The sequence below is a fragment of the Temnothorax nylanderi genome, unplaced genomic scaffold (genome assembly GCF_030848795.1).
Source record: "Temnothorax nylanderi isolate EJ_2023f unplaced genomic scaffold, tnyl_v1.0 TNYL_tig0151_pilon, whole genome shotgun sequence".
In the NCBI taxonomy this organism is placed as follows: Eukaryota; Metazoa; Arthropoda; class Insecta; order Hymenoptera; family Formicidae; genus Temnothorax; species Temnothorax nylanderi.
Genome location: NW_027249213.1, coordinates 105,864 through 125,182, shown reverse-complemented (window position 1 = coordinate 125,182; position 19,319 = coordinate 105,864). Strand labels below are relative to the sequence as shown.

Here is a 19,319-nt window from a genome sequence, read left to right as displayed (position 1 = left end):
GGAAACGTGGAATTTTTATTCCTGCTCTCGCAGAGGAAGGCGGGGGGGAGGGGTACGCGGAGGATTGGGCCGACTCAAGGAACAAGGGGTTGGTTCCTATCCAGCTCGTAAACCCGACCACGTGCATTACCGTGGCTGCGGCCATCATAACTTTTCTCCCCTTTATTCTCGTGTACGCTCCGACATAAAGTATCTAAACGTCCCGTCTAAGTCGCGTTGGCGTTTCCAGCTGGATATGACGGCTCTCCAGTTCAACAGCTGGAAAAACCTCGCGAGTTGTGTGACAAGAATCGTGGAGGATAATGATTTATTTCATAATTTACTGAATAGTAATGATAATACTATGAACAAACTGACGTTAGAGATACAACGTCAATTATTATAACTGTTAACTTTAGTCTTGCTTTCATGTTATTTCTATTATAGTATTCTGGTTTTATAAATAAAACTTTGATAATTATTGAAAAATGTAAATACTTTTTCGAAAATTATAAAGTTCTAAGGAAATTTTTCAAATGATTTAATGGTACCTAACTTTCACTTTTCATTATTTATCTTATTAAAATAAGAGCACGTTATTGTAATATTTTAAAATTTAAATGTAACTGAAGCTATAAACAAGTAATAAATATAAGTAATAAATATAGTGATATTTTATTTATACTGCTATTTAGTCGTTATTAAATGCAACTTTATGTATCTTGCTTTCTTAATAATTGACCGACTTTCTTAATAATTAATATTAAAGCAATTGCATAACATTTTCTTAACTTATTCTTAATTAGGAATCTATCGTATAATTCACTCCAATTGCTCACGCAACGAATGCAAGTAGGACATAGCATTATCAGGATCTGCAGATCGGATCAGCGAGCAGGAAGCCATTTGAAAGTGTTTAACATTCCTTATGGTAGAGCAACCACGAAAATGAATTGTCTAGATTGATCTACGGTCGTCAAAGAACGCGTAATAAGAGAGATTTAAGGATCTCTTCCTGCCTCTTTTCGTTTCGCCCATGAAAATTCTATTACCACCCTCTCATCTCCTTCCTACTTCGTCTCTTTTTCCACAGTCCTTGTATCGAGAGTGTACGGAACTGCCTCCGCGATAGCTTTTCTGGAACGAGTTTGAAAGAAGCTCTGGAAGAAAATTCTGTGTATTTGACAGTTTCGAAGTTTCTGCCCCGCGGACTGAATGTGGTGATTGTAAGAAATGAAATAGTGAGACGAAGTGGAAGAAGAATCTTGTACGCAATTTCCTACAAAGGATTGTCTTTGGTCAAACATTTTCCTTCTTAACCATATTTCCGCATGAATAAATAGAAAAATCTATCTTAGCCGACGAAATTGTATGCTTAGTTGAAAATAATAATAGAGAATAATATAACGAATCAACAACTTGCGTCGTCATGATAATCATTATCGAGATCATCTCGTTTCTTTAAATAAATTTCTGAAAATGCATAAAAAATTTAAAAAAAGAAAAATTTTGTTCTTGTAATGAATTGACTATGAATTTAAATTTATTATAGATAAACTGTGTTAACATATGCGACATATGTATATTTTTTAGAAATAATGAAGAGATATGTAGTTTCGCTATGCTGCAGACGAAGCAATCTCAAAAAAATTTTGAAGTGTATTCATAGAGTAGCAAGAAATCTTATTATGTTTTAGGACGTATAATTCCACTGGGCCCGGTACTCAGAGATGAAAGCACTAACGGTAACTTGGCTGATGGTGTTGACGAACTATTGGAATCGCTGGTGAAAACCGCGACGAAAACGCCAGCCACCAGAACCACACCACGCGAACGCAAAAGGACTAGACACGCCGATCGTAAGTCTTGTAAGTGTGATCCCAGCACCATGCACCCAGATTCTCCTCTCCTATCTTTATCGATCGGTCTCTGGTCGCGAAATTGATGTATCAGTCGCTAACTGATTCTTAAATGACAACACATCTGTATGGACGCAACATAGATTTAATTTCTAAATTTATTGCAAAACATCCATTAATTTCTTAAATGTAATACCTTACCCTTACGTAATAAATCAAAGCGCGACAATTAAAAATTTCAAAAGAAGTAAGTCATTAATTAAGATGCTTGTAATACTACTTGTAAAAATAATGTCAGCGCACATATGTTCATTCCCATATGTTAATTGCATTAGTTTCCATTTTATGATAGCGCTTCAGTATTATTTTGATGAGATAAAATAGAGTAAAGAAAAGATGAGAGAGAGAGAGAGAGAGAGAAAATTGACAAGTAGAAAATTTGTCGTTAAAGATTTGTTGGTAACAGAAGGTACTGAGCGTTAACCACAGAATTTTCCAATAACTTCCAACGCCACGAGAGCCTTGAATTATTTGGCGTGCAATATACATTATTGATAACGGTTGGTCCACAGATAGAGCTATGAGGCCACCAGAGTCGATCGATAAACGAGAAGTTTGGAGATGTCGGCGTCGACGCCCTAGATCGAACATGTGATCGTATGCGTGTCGTCGATTCGGCCTATCTTATACTTTCCATGCACTTTATTAGCACCGCAATCTCTACTTTAATATCCGCGCTTAATTTATCTATCTCTCAGCTACTGTTATTATCGAAGTTTAATAACGTAAATCTTGTACCATACGATTTAAATCTTTGGCATAAGATGACTCGGACGGTGCTTTCAAAGTAAATGTGGAAATATGTAACATAAAATTATAAATGATAATAACGCGTAACTGTAGATAATATAAAACATAAAATATAATGAGAAGAGGTATACATGTATGTATGTATGCATATAATGTATACATGAAATGAATATTAATGTTCCATAATCTAAAAATTTCAGGTAGGTACGTATAATTTTTTAATAATTTTAAAAGTTTTCTTTCCTCTTTCAAAAATTTTGATATTTGAAAGAATATTTTTTACTCATGATAAAGTCCAGAATATCATAATATGAGACTATTATATTCTTTAAATATTTCGATAATTTATTTTGTTTCAAATAATATATATAATATATAATTTAATTTATTTTCTTCTTAAAATAAAGCTTATTTGGGACACTTAAAAAGCGAAATTTGTTAACTATTAGAAATTAATTAGCTAAAATTCTACAATTTTTAATATTAATCATTTTGTTAAAGTTTTGCCGGGAAAGACTGAAATTATTGTTGAAAAATTTTTCAAAGAAAAATACTTTAAAATTTAATATGAATCTCACGAAACATTCTACAGAGTGTAGAATACAGATAATGCGAATAAAATCTTGATGTAATTCTTACCAATCGTAAAAGAAATTTTGCCGGAAATTTCAAATCATTAGTGAGTGCAGAATTCACGCGCGAACATGATTGAATCTGGTAACGGAAAATGCAGCAGTCTGATCGAGATAACGTAACGCGGGATAATGCCGGTAGATTGTGGCGTTTTTCCATTTCTGTTTTGCCAGCCCCAGTGATCGATCTTAGCAGGAAGTTGAAATAATCCTTCACTGGACCGATAGCGCGTAAATCTCACCGTAATCCGATCACCGAGTGCGTTGGCCGAGCCGTTGGTCTTTTCTCTCGCGATACTTATGATAAGCTGGTTCAGTACGCGTTCGAACGCTTCTAGCACGTACCCTTGTTTCACTATTATTGAGAGGAAAAACGGCGTATTCAGCTTCAAGCAATTTATACTTTGGCAACTGTAAATGATTTCCTGTACTAAAATTTACAAGTTTCTCAGCATGATTATACAATATTGTCGTTTACTATATGATTTAAAGTTTTATTTTTATAACAAGTATTTTTAAAATAAAAATTCTTTATTATTGTTAAAATTTTGAAAGGGTCGAAGCCCTAACGTTAGTGTGAGGATATTGTATTTTGTTAAATTAAAATATAGCCTGCCAGAATAAAATGTAATAAATCCAAGAGCGCATATGCAAAATTTGAGACAAATTAAAAACGAACTGTAAAGGGATAACACTCTCTTATCGCTACGATAGCATGTTCGGCCTGTTAATGACTTTCCAGAAATACTTCTCGGGAGCGGAGAGTCTATCCTGCTTTTTTCCTTCCGTCTTATTCCGATCCATTCTTTGTTCAATTATCCCTCTCTGATCGAACCACGGAATCTGCGGTGATGGGATCTTCCTTTACCTTCATGTCATTGAACATGATCATTGAGTCCACGGAGTGGATTCAGAGACTAGTGAGACTCTGACACGACTTAGGCACGCTCCAATAACTTTATTTCAATTAAGATTAGCGGCAACGCTTGCTAACGGGGTGGCCTAGCGTCTTCTTGCGTCTCTTTTCTTTCTGTCCGACAGTGAAGCGATCGCGCACCCGGGAGAACAACACTACGCCGGAGGGGTATCAACCCTGATGGGCCAGGTTTTCGTGATCTCTGCGATTAAGGTTCGGTGCTTTTCAGGTTTCTTCTTTACGGACCTCTTCTTTTATCCAGCATGACGTGAACTGTCTGCATGATCTCTCTTGATTCACGTAATTGTCTTTTAATTTAGTTTACTAATATACATATTTGAAGACAATATGAAGATATTTGAAGACATGCAGTTACTAATATATTGATTTTGTGGCACGTTTATTAATAAAATTGTTAATTATTAACACGCGACGAGATTGGTAGTCAACTATTTCGCTTCTCTTAAGTTGATTTGATCCAATTTATAGATTTAATTTGAAAAAAAAACATATGTATATATCTTATTAAAATTGCATCATAGTGAAAATCGATCAAAACAATTAAAATTGCATATTTTAATTTGATATTTTATTTTATATTAAGATATTAATTTAACTTTTTCTACAATCAAAATTGAATGGACCCTAATGATATTATGATATCATTACTAAAAGCTCGATATTAATTTAAATAATATCTCGCTTTTCATGAAAATATATTTAGATCACATTACGCCTTAGATTTAATTTTAAAAAATAGCAATTATAAGAAAATATTTATAAAAGAATTACTACCTTTTTAACGAATTACTATCACTTTTAACAAGCAATTGATTGTTTAAATATATTTTGCACGTTATTATCAAATCGATATTCGTATAATAGTTGTTTCTCCTATGAAAAGCATTACGGAATATATACTACGACTTCTCGCGGAAAGCCAAAAGCTATTCGGAAACTTTGAGACTTTGCTTTTGGATAACCGAATACGTTAGGATCGCGCGCTTTAAACTTCATGCAATTTTAGTCTCCTATAATATGCATAAGTGAGGCTAAATTGCGCGTTTGAGAGGGGAGGAGGGGTAAGTAAAAAGTTTAGTTTCTAAATGGAGACCGGGGGTGTCTAAGTTTCTCGACTTAATAGAGACTTACGCAACGCAAGTGTCCCTCTCGCATGTGAACTTCTGACGCCTGGTATAACCCCACAGAGCGCTTTTCATCTATTAGCATTTAAAGCTCGATACGAATGTTCTTGCCGCACTCGTATGCATATATGGATGCATGCATATTTATCAATGTAATCCTTAGCAATTTTCATTACGTCTTATCGAAATGGAAACTTCTGTGGAAATCGGTCACGTGCAATCTTGATTCACCTTATACAGGGTGTTCCAGAACTAATGGCACAAAGGAAAGGGTGTTCCTACATGAAAAATAAGTCTAGACTAAAACTTGGGAAGAATTAAAAAAAATAGTTTTGTGTTATTTGTAATTAGAATTATAAAGTTTCTAGAAAAGAAGGCAAGTTAGATTGATTTTTGAGATGTTCTAGAGAATGTTGGTAGAAAAAGAGTAAAGATAGAATACAGGTAAATAAAATCATTGAAAGAAAAATGGTGCTTCTTGAATGCGTCACTGAAAAGTGCTTAATGTAAATTTATTGAAAGCGATAGATAAATGAATTCATTTTTCGATGTTTTTAAGGTATTGAATCTTTTTGATATTATGTGAAGAAACTTGACGTTTGACTTACAAGGGGGTACCTGCTTTCACTAGGATATCCTCATCGATTCGTCCGACACCGTGGTTTCGTAGCGAAATTATTGATGCGCCACGCTTGGATTGGCGTCGAATGATTTATCGGTGTGCGATCGTTTGAGCATAAACTATGATTTTGATTACCATGCTAACGTCACGTCGAACATAAACCGCCAATCTATGGCTTGATATTTCGTACATTATGGTAATTGCCCGACGTGTCGTCAGAAAGAGCATTAAAATTGGGAAACAAAAACTGTAATATTCTTCAGAATTACATTTGAAATAATTTTTTAATAAAAATTTATTTTTTTAACGTTTATCAAAATGTACATAATATTCTCTCTTTTAATTTAAATATATTCCCATATTTATTAAAACTTAACATTTAATGTTTAATTAAATTTATATTATGTTGCGATATTTAATCTATAATTAAATTTAATATTTGGCAATATTTGCTGATTCAGAAAATATTGAAATTATAATAATATCGCTATAAAGCTGAAAATCCAAATACCACAATAATATTTTTATAACATATTGTTATGAAAATTTATTACGCGCGCGATATTTATTTGTGAACACTTAAAAAACAATGTAATTATTAAATACGTTTGTAATATTTTTACACAATCCCGTTTTTGTTTGTACGATATATCATTTTCAATGATAATTGCCGCGACAATCTAGCATCTGGCAATCTCTTACAATATATAATAATAATATATAATATCATATTAGACCATAATCGCATTTATTCGTACAATGGGAGCTCGCTGTCATTACAAATTTACGTAAAAGCTGGGAAAGATATCTGGTTGCAGTGAAATCGGTTTACATTCCATTAACAACGCGTTAACAGCACAACGCGTAGGTTGCTTGTGTTCACGTGTGTTACCCGCGCGCCACGTGTAACAGCAAATAATCGGCCTGCGGACTTCATGTTTGTAAAGTCGCCAGAGCACGAGCGATTTAACTGAACAACATTAAATTGAAACGCCACACGGCACGAAACTCTATCGATTCGCGACGACGAGCAACAGGAAAATACGAGACAGAGAATTATTACCCGTTTATACATGGAAAAATAAAAAAATCACGGCAAATTAGCAGCTTACTAATAGTAACACGTAATAGAAGGCAAATCTGTTACATCTGTGAATATTTTAGTAATTTATACTGAGATTGCTGCTCGCAATGCTAATAAATACATATGTAAATTTCCATGACATTCGCTCCGTTTATAATTTTACGTAATATCTTGCAAAGAATTATTCATAATTCATAAATGTTACTATTAAAATTATCATAAGAATATTAATTTTAATTACGCTAATTTCTAATTACGACAAACGAATATAAATATCTTTACTTAAAAAGATTACTTCTTGCTGTAAGAAAAGGGATTATATTATATATGGATTTACTCCTTTGCTCATTTGCTCTCTGCGCCTCTGCAAGCGCAAATGCGTTTATTGCGAGGATAACGAGAAGGATCAAAGGAATAGCGGGTAATTATCGAAGAGAGAAAAATACACGCGCAATGTTAGTAGTTTGCGATAGTATTGAGAGTCCTTTGTTACACGATACTAGATCAAAGAAGCTAATATTATCGATATCGAGGGTCCTCGGTGATAGCATTATTATCTCCGAGTAGATACTTCGAAACACGTTCGGTGCGGTTGCTCGCGTTATCGATTCTATGTTTGCAAACCGTAATGAAACTGTAATTACCGGACAATGCGCTAATTTGTCGTTGACTTTAAATAAGCAGCATTAATTGTAGTAAGCATAGAGTGCGAAATAGTTAAAAATGTTGGTCTTTCTCGTATACTATAATCTCTTTTATATTTTTATCATTTAATTATACTGTACTCTGTACTTCAAGACACAAAACTAAACAAAAAAGTTTTAGTAATAAATCACTTACTATAATTAATCTTGAATTAAATTAAATTAAAGGGACAAAGTATATTTTTCTTATGATTTAAAATTTGTAAAAATAGTTTAGAAACTTAAATTTTACCGGAAATATATGGAATATCAATTTCCTACTTTTCTAATTGAACTTCTTTGTGATTTTAACGGTGATATTTAAAAAAACATTTTTTTTTACAAAATAAACTTCTGCATTGCATACATTGTTAAATATTAAAGAACGAAATTTAAACCAAAACCTTAAATTAAATAACATTTTGTTATTTTTAATTACCATGTGTGTTGAAATTTATTATTTTAACACAATACAGTATTATTTCCACTCTATTGATTTAATTAAATTAACTTTATTTTAGTTAAATTAACAACTGAATAAGAATAATAGTGACCTATAGGAATGGTTAAAAATGACTCACATTGAGTATATAATTTGACACTATGTGAATTGAATAGTGTATAAAATAGCACTCTTGTGTACGTGTAGGTATATCAATAAAATTTTAAAATAAATATATTTAATTTTACATAACTTCTATACTTTCGACTTATAAAAATAAAACTGTACAAGCATGCGTCTCCACATCTTTATGCAATTGTCAGTATTAATTTTGAGGGGGCAAGGGGGAGAAATTTCGAATCTATTTCAGTAATTTCCTGAATCCACCAACAGCCGTTGGCTTTCTAACTGTATTCCGAACAGTTTGTTTACTATCGGACATATCGGCAAACCATCACGTCGACTAATCTCCACACAAAGCGGCAAATTAACTCCCAGTTAATTATTTACGTGATCGAAATAGTGCGACATGTGTAATAGAATTCCGATATACACATGTGCACATTGATACTGCTATTAATATCACACCCGATTTTGCCGGTATTTCTATCGACGCATGAAACAATAAAACTAACAACGAACGGCTTGTTTTAATTATTAATTGTCAATTTTCCTTTATCTGTTTGCTGAACGTGAAGCCATTTAGCGATGTGTTTTCTTTATACAACGATCGCTGTAATTGCTAGTGGCAAATTAATTGAAATTTAGAAGTTTCAATGCACGATTAAGTGTAAAGTTCCGACAGATGCTTGCAGTGTATTAATTAAAAATTGCTGAGTTTATTACAATTTTACATCAGACTAATGAAAGAGAGCTGTTAGCATAGAGAATATTAATTCAACATTTTATAGATGATGGATTAACATAAAAACGACATCGATGAAATTTTATTGTAATTATAAACTCATTGTCAGTTATTTCTCCTTTACTTTCACAGCGTGTTTCTTGGAATGCCTCAATAGGATTATAATTTTCTCACTTATTGTCTCTCTTTTTATGTATGTACCATTCAAAATAATATCTCACTAGGAATCACGCTCTTAGAAAATATTTGTTTTTTTTTGTGTTTTTGTCAATTTGTATTATAAATACAAATCTTGTAAATTATATTAGAAATGTTATGTTGAAACACAATATAAATATGTTACTAACTCGTCAAATTTATTTGTGATTTCACTCATCGTTTTCTCATCTTAATTTTTTTAATCGAAAAAAATTCTCAATAATTTAATAAATTTCCAGCAAAAGTTCCTGTATCAAGTACAATAGTAATTTCAAATACTTAAACTTTTGCACTTACTTTGGAAAACTCGGCGAAATATAAAATAATTTTGGTCTGTTTTAATGGATTAACAAAACAATTTTTATATAGAAAAGTATTGTAAAAAATAATTGCGTAAGAAAAGTGAGAGGGACGTGAGTTAATGTGATTGATTTAAAAAGTATTACGTCTTACGTCATTTTACATTTGCTTACAACAAAATAAGGAATATTATCGACGCAAGCTACTATGTTGTGCTTCTTTTTCAGTGCGTCGAACGCTAAAGAACGGTCTCTCGGAAGAGGAAAAGAAGCACATCGCCGCCTACATCAAGGGCTATTGACTGTGATAATACTCGAAGGCGACGACATGCTCTCACGAAACGAGACGAAGAAAGAGCGAAACGTCGATATTGCGAAAAGGCGGAACGGTGAAAGCTCGGTTAAAACATTGCGATCCCCGTCGTAGATCTTCGACTATAGGATCCTGTCCTTCCCCATCAGAATTTTCCGAGATCAGACGGCACGACAATCGGCTCTGGGACACGTCGCTGACGTTCGCCGAGTTCGATATTCGCGTGAAGCCCCATGTGCACTTCGTGCGTGCACCTGCCGACGTGCTAAGACGGAATAATAAGTATGAACAATAAACAGAAAAAATACTGTAATTTTGTCGCGAATTAGACAAGTATTAATCGGTGATTTAAGCTTAAGCGAATGATCAAGTGAAGTAACATGTTCGTACGAGAAAGAATATCTCGCATGCATATTAGGAATTATTACATAGGAATTTCCTCGTAGAGAGATTTTTTTTTTATGTAGGTCCTTCTGTAAACATTGTTTTGTTTTACAAAATTTTCCTTGTTCCATGTAGAAGTTTCTGAAAGTCTCGAGACGCCGCGACTCTACGTAAGACTACATTTACGTTTTCTTTTGTCTCTTTGAAAGTTATTACGTGCGTTATTTACGTATATATTATACACATTTTACGTATCGTGCACGGTACTTCTCGAAAGATTCATTCGAATCATGGACGACAGGGTCGACTCGACAATCATATATGTAACAGCATGTGCCTCGACGAATTTTTATAATCGATCGATTTTTCAAGACCGACTACCGGAGTAATCGATAATTTTGCTCGCGTCGATCTTAAACAACGAAGAAACAGCCATTTTTGCATTATACGAAGTAAATATATTCTAGAACGATTCCTGTCGAATAGCAAATATACCGATATATACCGGACGACATAAATCTGCCTAGCAACTTAATTATTTTAATCATCATTTTATTATTGCGTTTCATAGAAACGCATAATCGCAATTATTGTAACTTTCTGTGGAAATAATTCTTTAAATAAAAGGAGAAGCAATTATAAAAATAGATAAATTCTCTTTTTCCTCTTTCAGAATATCTTTTCTTTTCAGAGGAAGGCAACTTATTTCAAAACTTAATAATTCCCAGATTTTTTAGAAGTTCATTCTCTATAACACAAAAGGTAAGTTTTAGATTAAGTATATTGTATACAATGATCAAATATAAAATTTTACCGCATTTCTACGAAATATTTTATTGCATTTGTAACTGCCGCGAGTAAAGTAAACTTTCAGACAGGGATGCAGAAATTGAAAGAGGTAGTTATATAACAAACTGTGCTCGAGACACACGATTTATTATTAACCATCATCCAACTTTAACAACATACAATATAATGTAGTAATAAAAACGTATCAGTTAAAATGTAATAATGCGACGATAGGGGGATGCCCGCGTAAAAGCGACCATATTCATCTCCACTACGCATCCTCGGGATATTTCCTCTTTCTCCTTTTCTTCGTCATCCTCTTCTTGTCTCCTACGTGAATATCGCGCGCGCGCGAGAGAGACTCTCGAGCAAGGGATCGTTATGACTGGGACAGGTTGGTGAAAGCTTTTTTTTAGAGTAGGACAGAATGCGTGTGATTTTCAGGCACCGTACGTCGATGCCTTTTAGTTATGCTAACATTTATAATCATGTAGAAAAAACATTCTTTCCGTCACACCTTCATCTCGCTCTATCATCACAATCTCACTTTCTCTCTCTTTATATTTTTATATAATATATATAGTGCGAAACATACACAGCCTCTCACTTTATGCCACTACAGTGCAGTCATTCGAGCAGACACCCGTGTATTTCTTTTTCTTTTTTTGTTATATCGTATTAAAATGTACAACGACGTCGTTGCGCCGGAATGTTTTCTGCTTAGGAATATCCGCGAAAATTTCGCTATGAATCTTTGAAATTCGGCAAACTTTCAGAGTAGTTAAAAATGACAAAATAGAAAAACGGAACATTCATATTAATAGAGACCATTGGTTTGATATATATTTTTCACTATTTACCAGGCAACAAGAAATTTGTGTTTTATCAGAAATTTTATTTGGTAAAAAAATCATAATTCTGCTCAACGTAAACTAACTATAAAAATTAAACAACTACAGAAATAATTGTAGCGTTATAAAGATTATCAAAAAGAGATTGTATGATAAATACCATAAAACAAACATATTATTGAGCGACAAAGATTGTATAGATCTTCCTAGCAAGATGTGCTAGGATAGGAAAGGTTTAGATGGCGATTACGCCGGAAATCAGTTGAGATTCCCCCTGCAGATTCTCGAGTAATGTTGTGCGTTTACGATGGGGTGGCTCATATTCCGAACGAGTGAAATCGTATCCTTTAGAAAATCCGGATTAAAAAAATTAAGAAATCTCTTGAAGCTACTTAGGGCCATCAAATAGTTCTCAAAATTCCCAGAGACTTTTTTCCGCATTTTTCAGAAAACAGTTTCACTTTACGAATTTTCCAACTTCGTTGTTAATCAAAAAATGTCCACCTACTCCTGTAAGTTTCCTGAAATCAAGGACACGAGTACGACTCGACGAGCCGGAGATTCCCGAGGATCGTATCCCGCTGACGCTGGTATCAGTGGTGCTGTATCGGAAAAGTTTGCTGGTAAATTCGCTCGGTCTTGCGAGCTGGAGCACGCGTGTACTCGGCACGATCGATCAGTGGATCCTGCGGGAATACCCGAGAGGGGACTCGAAGAGGTGATTTTATACAGAGGTGAACACGTGGTGGCGCGGGGCGCGTCGATGTCGTCGACGATTGAGGCGACGACGACGTCAACAACGGGCGCTCGGAGACGCGATGATGAGGGACGAAGACTTCAGAGCTCATCATGCTTCGGCCCACTGAACTCGTCGTGGGAGATGAAGCCGTTCTTGTCCTTATCCTCGTGCTGGAAGATCTCCTCCACGAGCTTATCGTGATCGGCCAGCATTTTTTTCACGTCTTCATTTTCACTAGCGCTAGCCTGCTCGGCTTCTATCACCTGTTTCCGCAAGTAATCGCTCACCTGCGAACAAAAAAATTTCACCGTACCGATTAACTAAAACAGATGCATAGGAAATAGCGTGACTGTAGCGTGTCCACGGAGTGGACAGTATAAATAAATTTATTGTATATACAGGTCAATATAAATTTATTGTTAAGTTTTTAATTTAATAGAGGATTTAAGCGGATTACGATTATTATTATGCATATTAATACCCTGTAAATTATTCTTGTTTTTAGATGATAATATACGACTCTATCTAAAGCGTTCAAAATAAAAATAAATGTCGTTAACATCGTAATTTGGACCGTGCTTATAAAAATAATAATAGCTTGTGTAACGAAATGTTTATAGCACTATTTCTCTACGACCAGCACCACAAATGGCCCAAATAAAAACTTAAAGTGATCTTGCCATTGCTCTCACCTCCTCGCGGGACAATTGGTTGTCTTTGTCAGCATCGATTTCCTTAAAGACGTTGGCGGTTGGGGGCGAATCGCTAATATTCATGAGCTCAACTTCAAACGTAAGAGTAGCGCCTGAAATCAACAATAACCTTTCATGTTAATAGCCTGCATAATGTACATAAATTATGGAAATGTAAATAAAACAAAAATGAAGAGTTTTCTTAGAACAGATAATTTTTAATTAATAGATATTAAATTTTATATCTTACCAATTAAAGTATTATATTGTTAATATAAATGTTGTAAGATTTTTAGTACGGCTTAAAATTAAATAAACACAGGATTTCGAAGAAGAATTTATCTTCTCAAATGTCTTCGCAAATGTCTTTTTTTAAACCTTATTTATTCGCTTTGTTAAAATTAAAATTATTTTGTAAAACAAAGGTATTTTTTAATATCTTGGATGATTTAACGCACTGGACAAAAGCATGTTTGATATAAATCTGGATGCGAGAAGATTCCCATTTCGAGAGGTTTATCCATTTTCTGCAAATACTATTAATCTCGATTTGGCAAATACTCGTAAATCATTTTTAGAACTCATCGATCTGCTGTCAGGCACAAAGCTTTTTACGCGTTTTGGCGGATGTATGTGAAGAATATATAGACTATATATGTACAGAGTAAAGTGACAAATCGACAAGTGTATCTATATCCACAAAGACATAATAAAAAAGCGTAATAATACAAGTTTTAATTCACAGTTCAGTCTAATTATAAAAACAATAGAGATAGAAAAGGAAAGAAATAATTGAAAAAATTGCAAATAATTTATAAAAAAGAAAATTTAATTGTAATTAAATGGTTATTGTACAAATTTACATACTATAAATATCTTCCTCTGCGTTATCTTGTTATTTCTCTTTGAAGTAGCCCTTTAATGTAATTAATGTGTTAGCATTACTTAAAATGTTTTCTTGTCGTCAATATTGTGGACAACTTAATTTTTTCATGGAAATAGTTCAAGTCTATTTTAAAATATTATTTTTCCCTCCCTCCTGCGTATAATAAAAAGTGTATCATACCTTTTACACAGCATTCTATTATATAATTTTTCTACCAAAGTTCTACCAAGTTCAGGTAATTATAACAATGATACAATGCATTATAGATAACTTGTCACTGTGAAGTTTTCGGTATTCAAAAATACTAATTGTATAGCAAAAAAAACCTAAAATACATTGTTAAATTTAGAATTGAACAAACATTATAATTAATCATACGTACACTACACACGCAGACACCTAGACACGGCCAAACGTTAATAATAATACACACAGAAATTCGATCGCCAATAATGGTGTCTATAGATATCCGAAATAACAATGACCAGCAAATTCGGCAGGGGAAGGGGCTAACGAAGTGTTCGGCGCGGTAGAGAATGCATACGCGCGCTCGGCACGTCCAGCCATTAATTATGGATGGTCCCGTCGCGATTAAGCTGGCCCTAATGAAATATGGCGCTTAATTATTCACTACTTAAACGAGTGAAATTAATACGGCGAATAATAATGCGCTGCTCGGTGTAACCGGCCACTGTCGCCGTGGAAATTGAACGTGAGAAATGGAGAGGGATGATGGGAATATTCCAATCCTCGCGTTTCCCTCTAGTCTTCTTTATCATCGTATTCTATGAGGAAGGACATTTCGATGGCAATAATTCGCCAAACAGTTCAAAAACGCGCGTAAATTCGTCCTTGACATACATGTATATATAATGAGCTACTACATAACAAACGTGAGTCATAGCAAATGTGATTGTACAATTACATTTGTATATTTGTATTGCTAAGTACGGCATTTATGTACATTGATTTTTTTCTGCTTCTTATGCAAATACATTTTTTATGTATAAATAAATATATTTAGTTATCAATTAAATATTATTATATACTTCAATGTTTCTACGATAAAAATTAGTCGAAAAAATGATTATTCAGTGATTTTCAATAAAATCGTCATAATTACAGATTCGCGAGACTATCATAATTTAACCAGTTGAAGTACGTATCGATTTTAAATAAACCCGTGGAGAAATCATGTAATTAAAAAATAATTAAAAAATAAACAGAGAGGCTAGAGCGTAACAGGCGATTTACTCGCGCGCGAGGCCGCGAGGGCCCTGCGAAAAAGGCAAATCGTTTATCATTGTTGATCCCGCCGTTGCCGAAAGCCAGGCAACGATGCTCAATTTAATGGTTGATGCTTTATTGGATTTCCGTGCAATTGCATTTTTAACTTCGATTCTGCTACTAACGACTACCCTTGTATCGACCTGTCCGGTACTGTCCATTTCCCCTTCCTCTCCGCCGGCTCCACGCTAATCCTTTCGCGCGCGTAAAAATGGTCTCACGTGTAATTTAAAAAATGCTCACGTCAGCGTGACGCCTTTTAATCGCGACGTACACTATTGAAGTCCAGTTGATTGTCGAATATACACCTATTGGCGCGTGTTTCGATTGGCAGAAGTGCTTGGAACAATTAGAGAAACACTGGCTCGCGAGCGTGGAAGAGTGGTAAAATTATAGTATCTATTATTAATTTATATATACCCTATATATATATAGAATTATATATAGGATAAGCATATTATATATAAGATTAAGCGACATAATTTTGTACGCAAATATTAATGCAAATATATTACATATAAATATCAAATTATTAAATATAAACATGTTTAATATAAATATTAAACATGAAGTAAAATTTAGAAATAATGAAAAGATGTCATCGTACCACCAGGAATAACATTTCCAGCACCCTTCTCGCCGTATCCAAGCTCAGGTGGTATCGTCAGTCTCCTCCTCTCGCCTACGCACATATCCAGGAGACCTTGATCCCATCCTTTAATAACTTGTCCTACGCCAAGCTGAAAGGTGAACGGTTGATCTCTATCCAAACTGCAACAAGAAAAGAGAACGATTTTACTTAAAATTATATTATATAAAATATCAAATTGAAACATATTTCTTTAAGTAAATGGATTCTTTTATATCTCAAGATACAAGATACAAGAGATACGAAGATATATTGCTTATTAAATGATTGATTGTGTGTGTGTGTTTTTTCTGCAGAAAATTAAGCTTTGAACAAGTGTTACTTTTATTCATAACACTTTTTCTTAAATCGCGATGCATTGGCATAAAACGTATTGTTTGAGAAAATTGATTAGTAAACTAGAGTATGTGAGAAAATTTTTGTTCTGCAACAGAAATATTTCGTCTGTATGTATGTGGTTACAAATTATTATGCCTACTTTAAAAAATACTATGAATTCTTTCTTTTTCAATTACAACGGAACATACTCAGTCTTTAAATTATTCGCATTACATCGCGTCAACTACAGTAAACTTCCTCGTTTCAAAGCGAGGCACCAAAACGTTTGTTGTAACGAGTTTCGCGACGATTTATTCATGTCGAGAGTTAAAGGCGACACGGTGGCGTAAGGAGAGGAGCGACTAATTGGAAAACGCGCGGAACAATCAAGTCCCATTTCGCTGCACCGCGAACTTTTGCCAAGAATTCACTATTGTGCTAACGCCGAATGCAGTTCGCATGACTATGTTCGATATTTCGCGCTAAGTCTAAAGGATTAGATCGTTACTGGAAATGTCAATTTGTCGGTTTGGAAAACGTAGAGAGAAGGAGTGAAAAATAAAGAGATAAAAAAGAGAAAAAGAGAGATTTGGCAATAATTTTTAATGCAAAAACTGACGATTTCTTATGTCAGGAGAATTATGCATAATGCAAGTAAAGGCTGAGCACGTTCTGTAGTTCTGTTATACTTGCAAAAGGAAGAAGTCATAGTATTTTTTAAAGCAGGCATAATATGACATGCAAACACATACACAGAACAAAATATTTCTATTGTATAAAGAAGAAATGTTCTCACATACTTTAATTTACTAATCTATTTATATTGCGCGCGGTAACTATTTAGGCAAAACCGACGCTGCGCGTCATTCCCTGGGTCTCGTTCAAGGCATCACGACACAGACGGTTATGATTAAGGCACGAGGTCGGCGCACATACAAGCTGAAATTAACATGCGACATATGCAATCAAATGCAGTCATATGGAAAGCCTTTGTGCACGAATATAAATCGAGTGAAATTATGTAAAAATGCAGTGTAATAAAATTTGACTTAAGAATTGAAAATATGTGAATAGATAAGTTATGTAAACTTCAGAGGAAAAAACAAGTGAAGAAGGAATATAAAGTTGGATAGTTAAAGTGACTTCATAAGCAATATAGACAATCTACGCGTATATAAAAAGTTTCTGTTATTTATGTATCTTTGTATACAATATATTTTTACAATATATATATATATATATATATATTTATATACGATGGATTATATTTCAAATTTTCTAGCCCTTCGAGGCCACATGGGATGGCGGCCACCCCAACAAAGGTTCAGGGCCAAATATTTTTAAGATAGATTTTATAATCAGTGTCCTTCCATATCCAAGATCCAAGAATGCCCCGGATCCCTAGTTGGGTCCTTCTCTCGAAGATCCGCGCAGTAGAAAGGCTGTAAGCCATGTCAGTTATGTTTGGTAAACATTTGAAAATTATTATAGGGGTGGTGACCACCCCAGTATGGCCTCGGTGTATATTCCTTATCGCGACCAAAAATTACAATATTTCTGTTCCTCGAGCACATTTCGGGTTCTGTACCATACATATTATTGAACAACACCCTTAAGATGTTTCATGAATTTTTACGTGCATTATAGTTGAAATTATGAGACTTTGAATTCGTCTGGGGTGGCGACCAGTGTGGCCGGGGCATATTAAAAAAAGAGGTGTAGCCTCGGAGAGCTAGAGTATTTAATAGAGAAATGCGATATATGTAAAGAAATCCAGAAAGGATAGGATTTCCCATTATTTTATGATTTCTCATTTTCTCATCAGAAATGCAATATATTTTTCATGGAATATTTTTAATAGGAAATATAACAATTTTACTTAGTTAAAGGAGATTTTCTGTCTACACACATTTTTATATAATATAATCTTCGTCCACTTGTGCATGTGGTAAAATAAGCTCGTACTGCGTGGAGATTATATTGAAAAATAAAAGTGTACTGAACATTCCTTTCATTCGTTTTCATTATACATAATATTCTCGCTTCGGGATAAACATGAAGAATGGAAGAAAGGCATTACATTTTCTGAATAAACTGTAGCTGCAATGTAATGTATAACTCTCTTCTTGTGATTCTTTTTTGTGTTTTAAAAATATTCAAGAAGAGGAGTGCAGATCATACTTAAAAATATACGTAACACACACATAATCCTATAGAAAGACAAACCAATAAAGAAGATTTATTTATATTTACTTATTAATTATTTATTATTTATATATATTATTATTTATATTTATTATTTATATTTATTGTTATTTATTAATATTATTTTAATTAAGTGTCTAAGGCTCAGAAGATTAACAAATCAATTAAAAATAAGGAGCATAGAGCCGCAACAAGGTGTTAGCGTTGAAAAACTTGTATTTATGATAAATTAATCTACAGGTATTTCGGTTACTAGACCATCCTCAGTGTAGAGTTACAAAACCGGTAAAAGATTAAGACATAATACGCGTAATTATAATTACACAGAAAAGTCAAAGAAGTTAAGTCATCATATGCATAAATATAATTACAAGACAGTCTCTCTCAAAGATAAAAAATTTGTAATTAAGACAATTCGTAATTAAGACGCAATACGCATAATTAGTGTAATTATATTAATGCATTTTACGGCTTCTTTTTGTAATTATAATTATGCATATTATATCTTACTCTTTTACCGGTTTTGTAATTCTACACTGAGGATGGTCTAGCAACAAACTGAAACGTCTGTAGATTAATTTATCATAAATACAAGTTTTTCAACGCTATTAAACACCTTGTTGCTCTATGCTCCTTATTTTCAATTGATTCATTACTTTAATATTAATATTC

General features: G+C 33.7%; 2 protein-coding genes across 5 annotated transcripts in view; one reads left to right on the top strand and one right to left on the bottom strand.

Annotated features, from left to right (window-relative positions):
* Fhos (Formin homology 2 domain containing) overlaps nucleotides 1-10,884 on the top strand; it is a 133,572-nt gene extending 122,688 nt beyond the window's left edge. The window contains exons 18-20 of one of the 3 annotated variants that reach the window (XM_071714972.1): nucleotides 1,677-1,847; nucleotides 4,322-4,409; nucleotides 9,763-10,884. In XM_071714972.1, coding sequence (XP_071571073.1) covers nucleotides 1,677-1,847; nucleotides 4,322-4,377 — 227 coding nt within the window. In that variant the 3' untranslated portion in view covers nucleotides 4,378-4,409; nucleotides 9,763-10,884. Of the gene's footprint in view, nucleotides 1-1,676; nucleotides 4,116-4,321; nucleotides 4,410-9,762 lie in introns of those variants that run through there. The other 2 variants (XM_071714971.1, XM_071714969.1) reach the window with 2 other exon arrangements.
* A 249-nt stretch (nucleotides 10,885-11,133) lies between these two features.
* Nucleotides 11,134-19,319, bottom strand: part of Fkbp14 (peptidyl-prolyl cis-trans isomerase Fkb14) — a 65,721-nt gene continuing 57,535 nt past the window's right edge. Inside the window, exons 2-4 of one of the 2 annotated variants that reach the window (XM_071714975.1) lie at nucleotides 16,083-16,246; nucleotides 13,291-13,415; nucleotides 11,134-12,897 (exon numbers count right to left, since the gene is read on the bottom strand). In XM_071714975.1, coding sequence (XP_071571076.1) covers nucleotides 12,709-12,897; nucleotides 13,291-13,415; nucleotides 16,083-16,246 — 478 coding nt within the window. In that variant the 3' untranslated portion in view covers nucleotides 11,134-12,708. The remainder of the gene's footprint in view (nucleotides 12,898-13,290; nucleotides 13,416-16,082; nucleotides 16,247-19,319) is intronic. The other variant, XM_071714976.1, reaches the window with a different exon arrangement.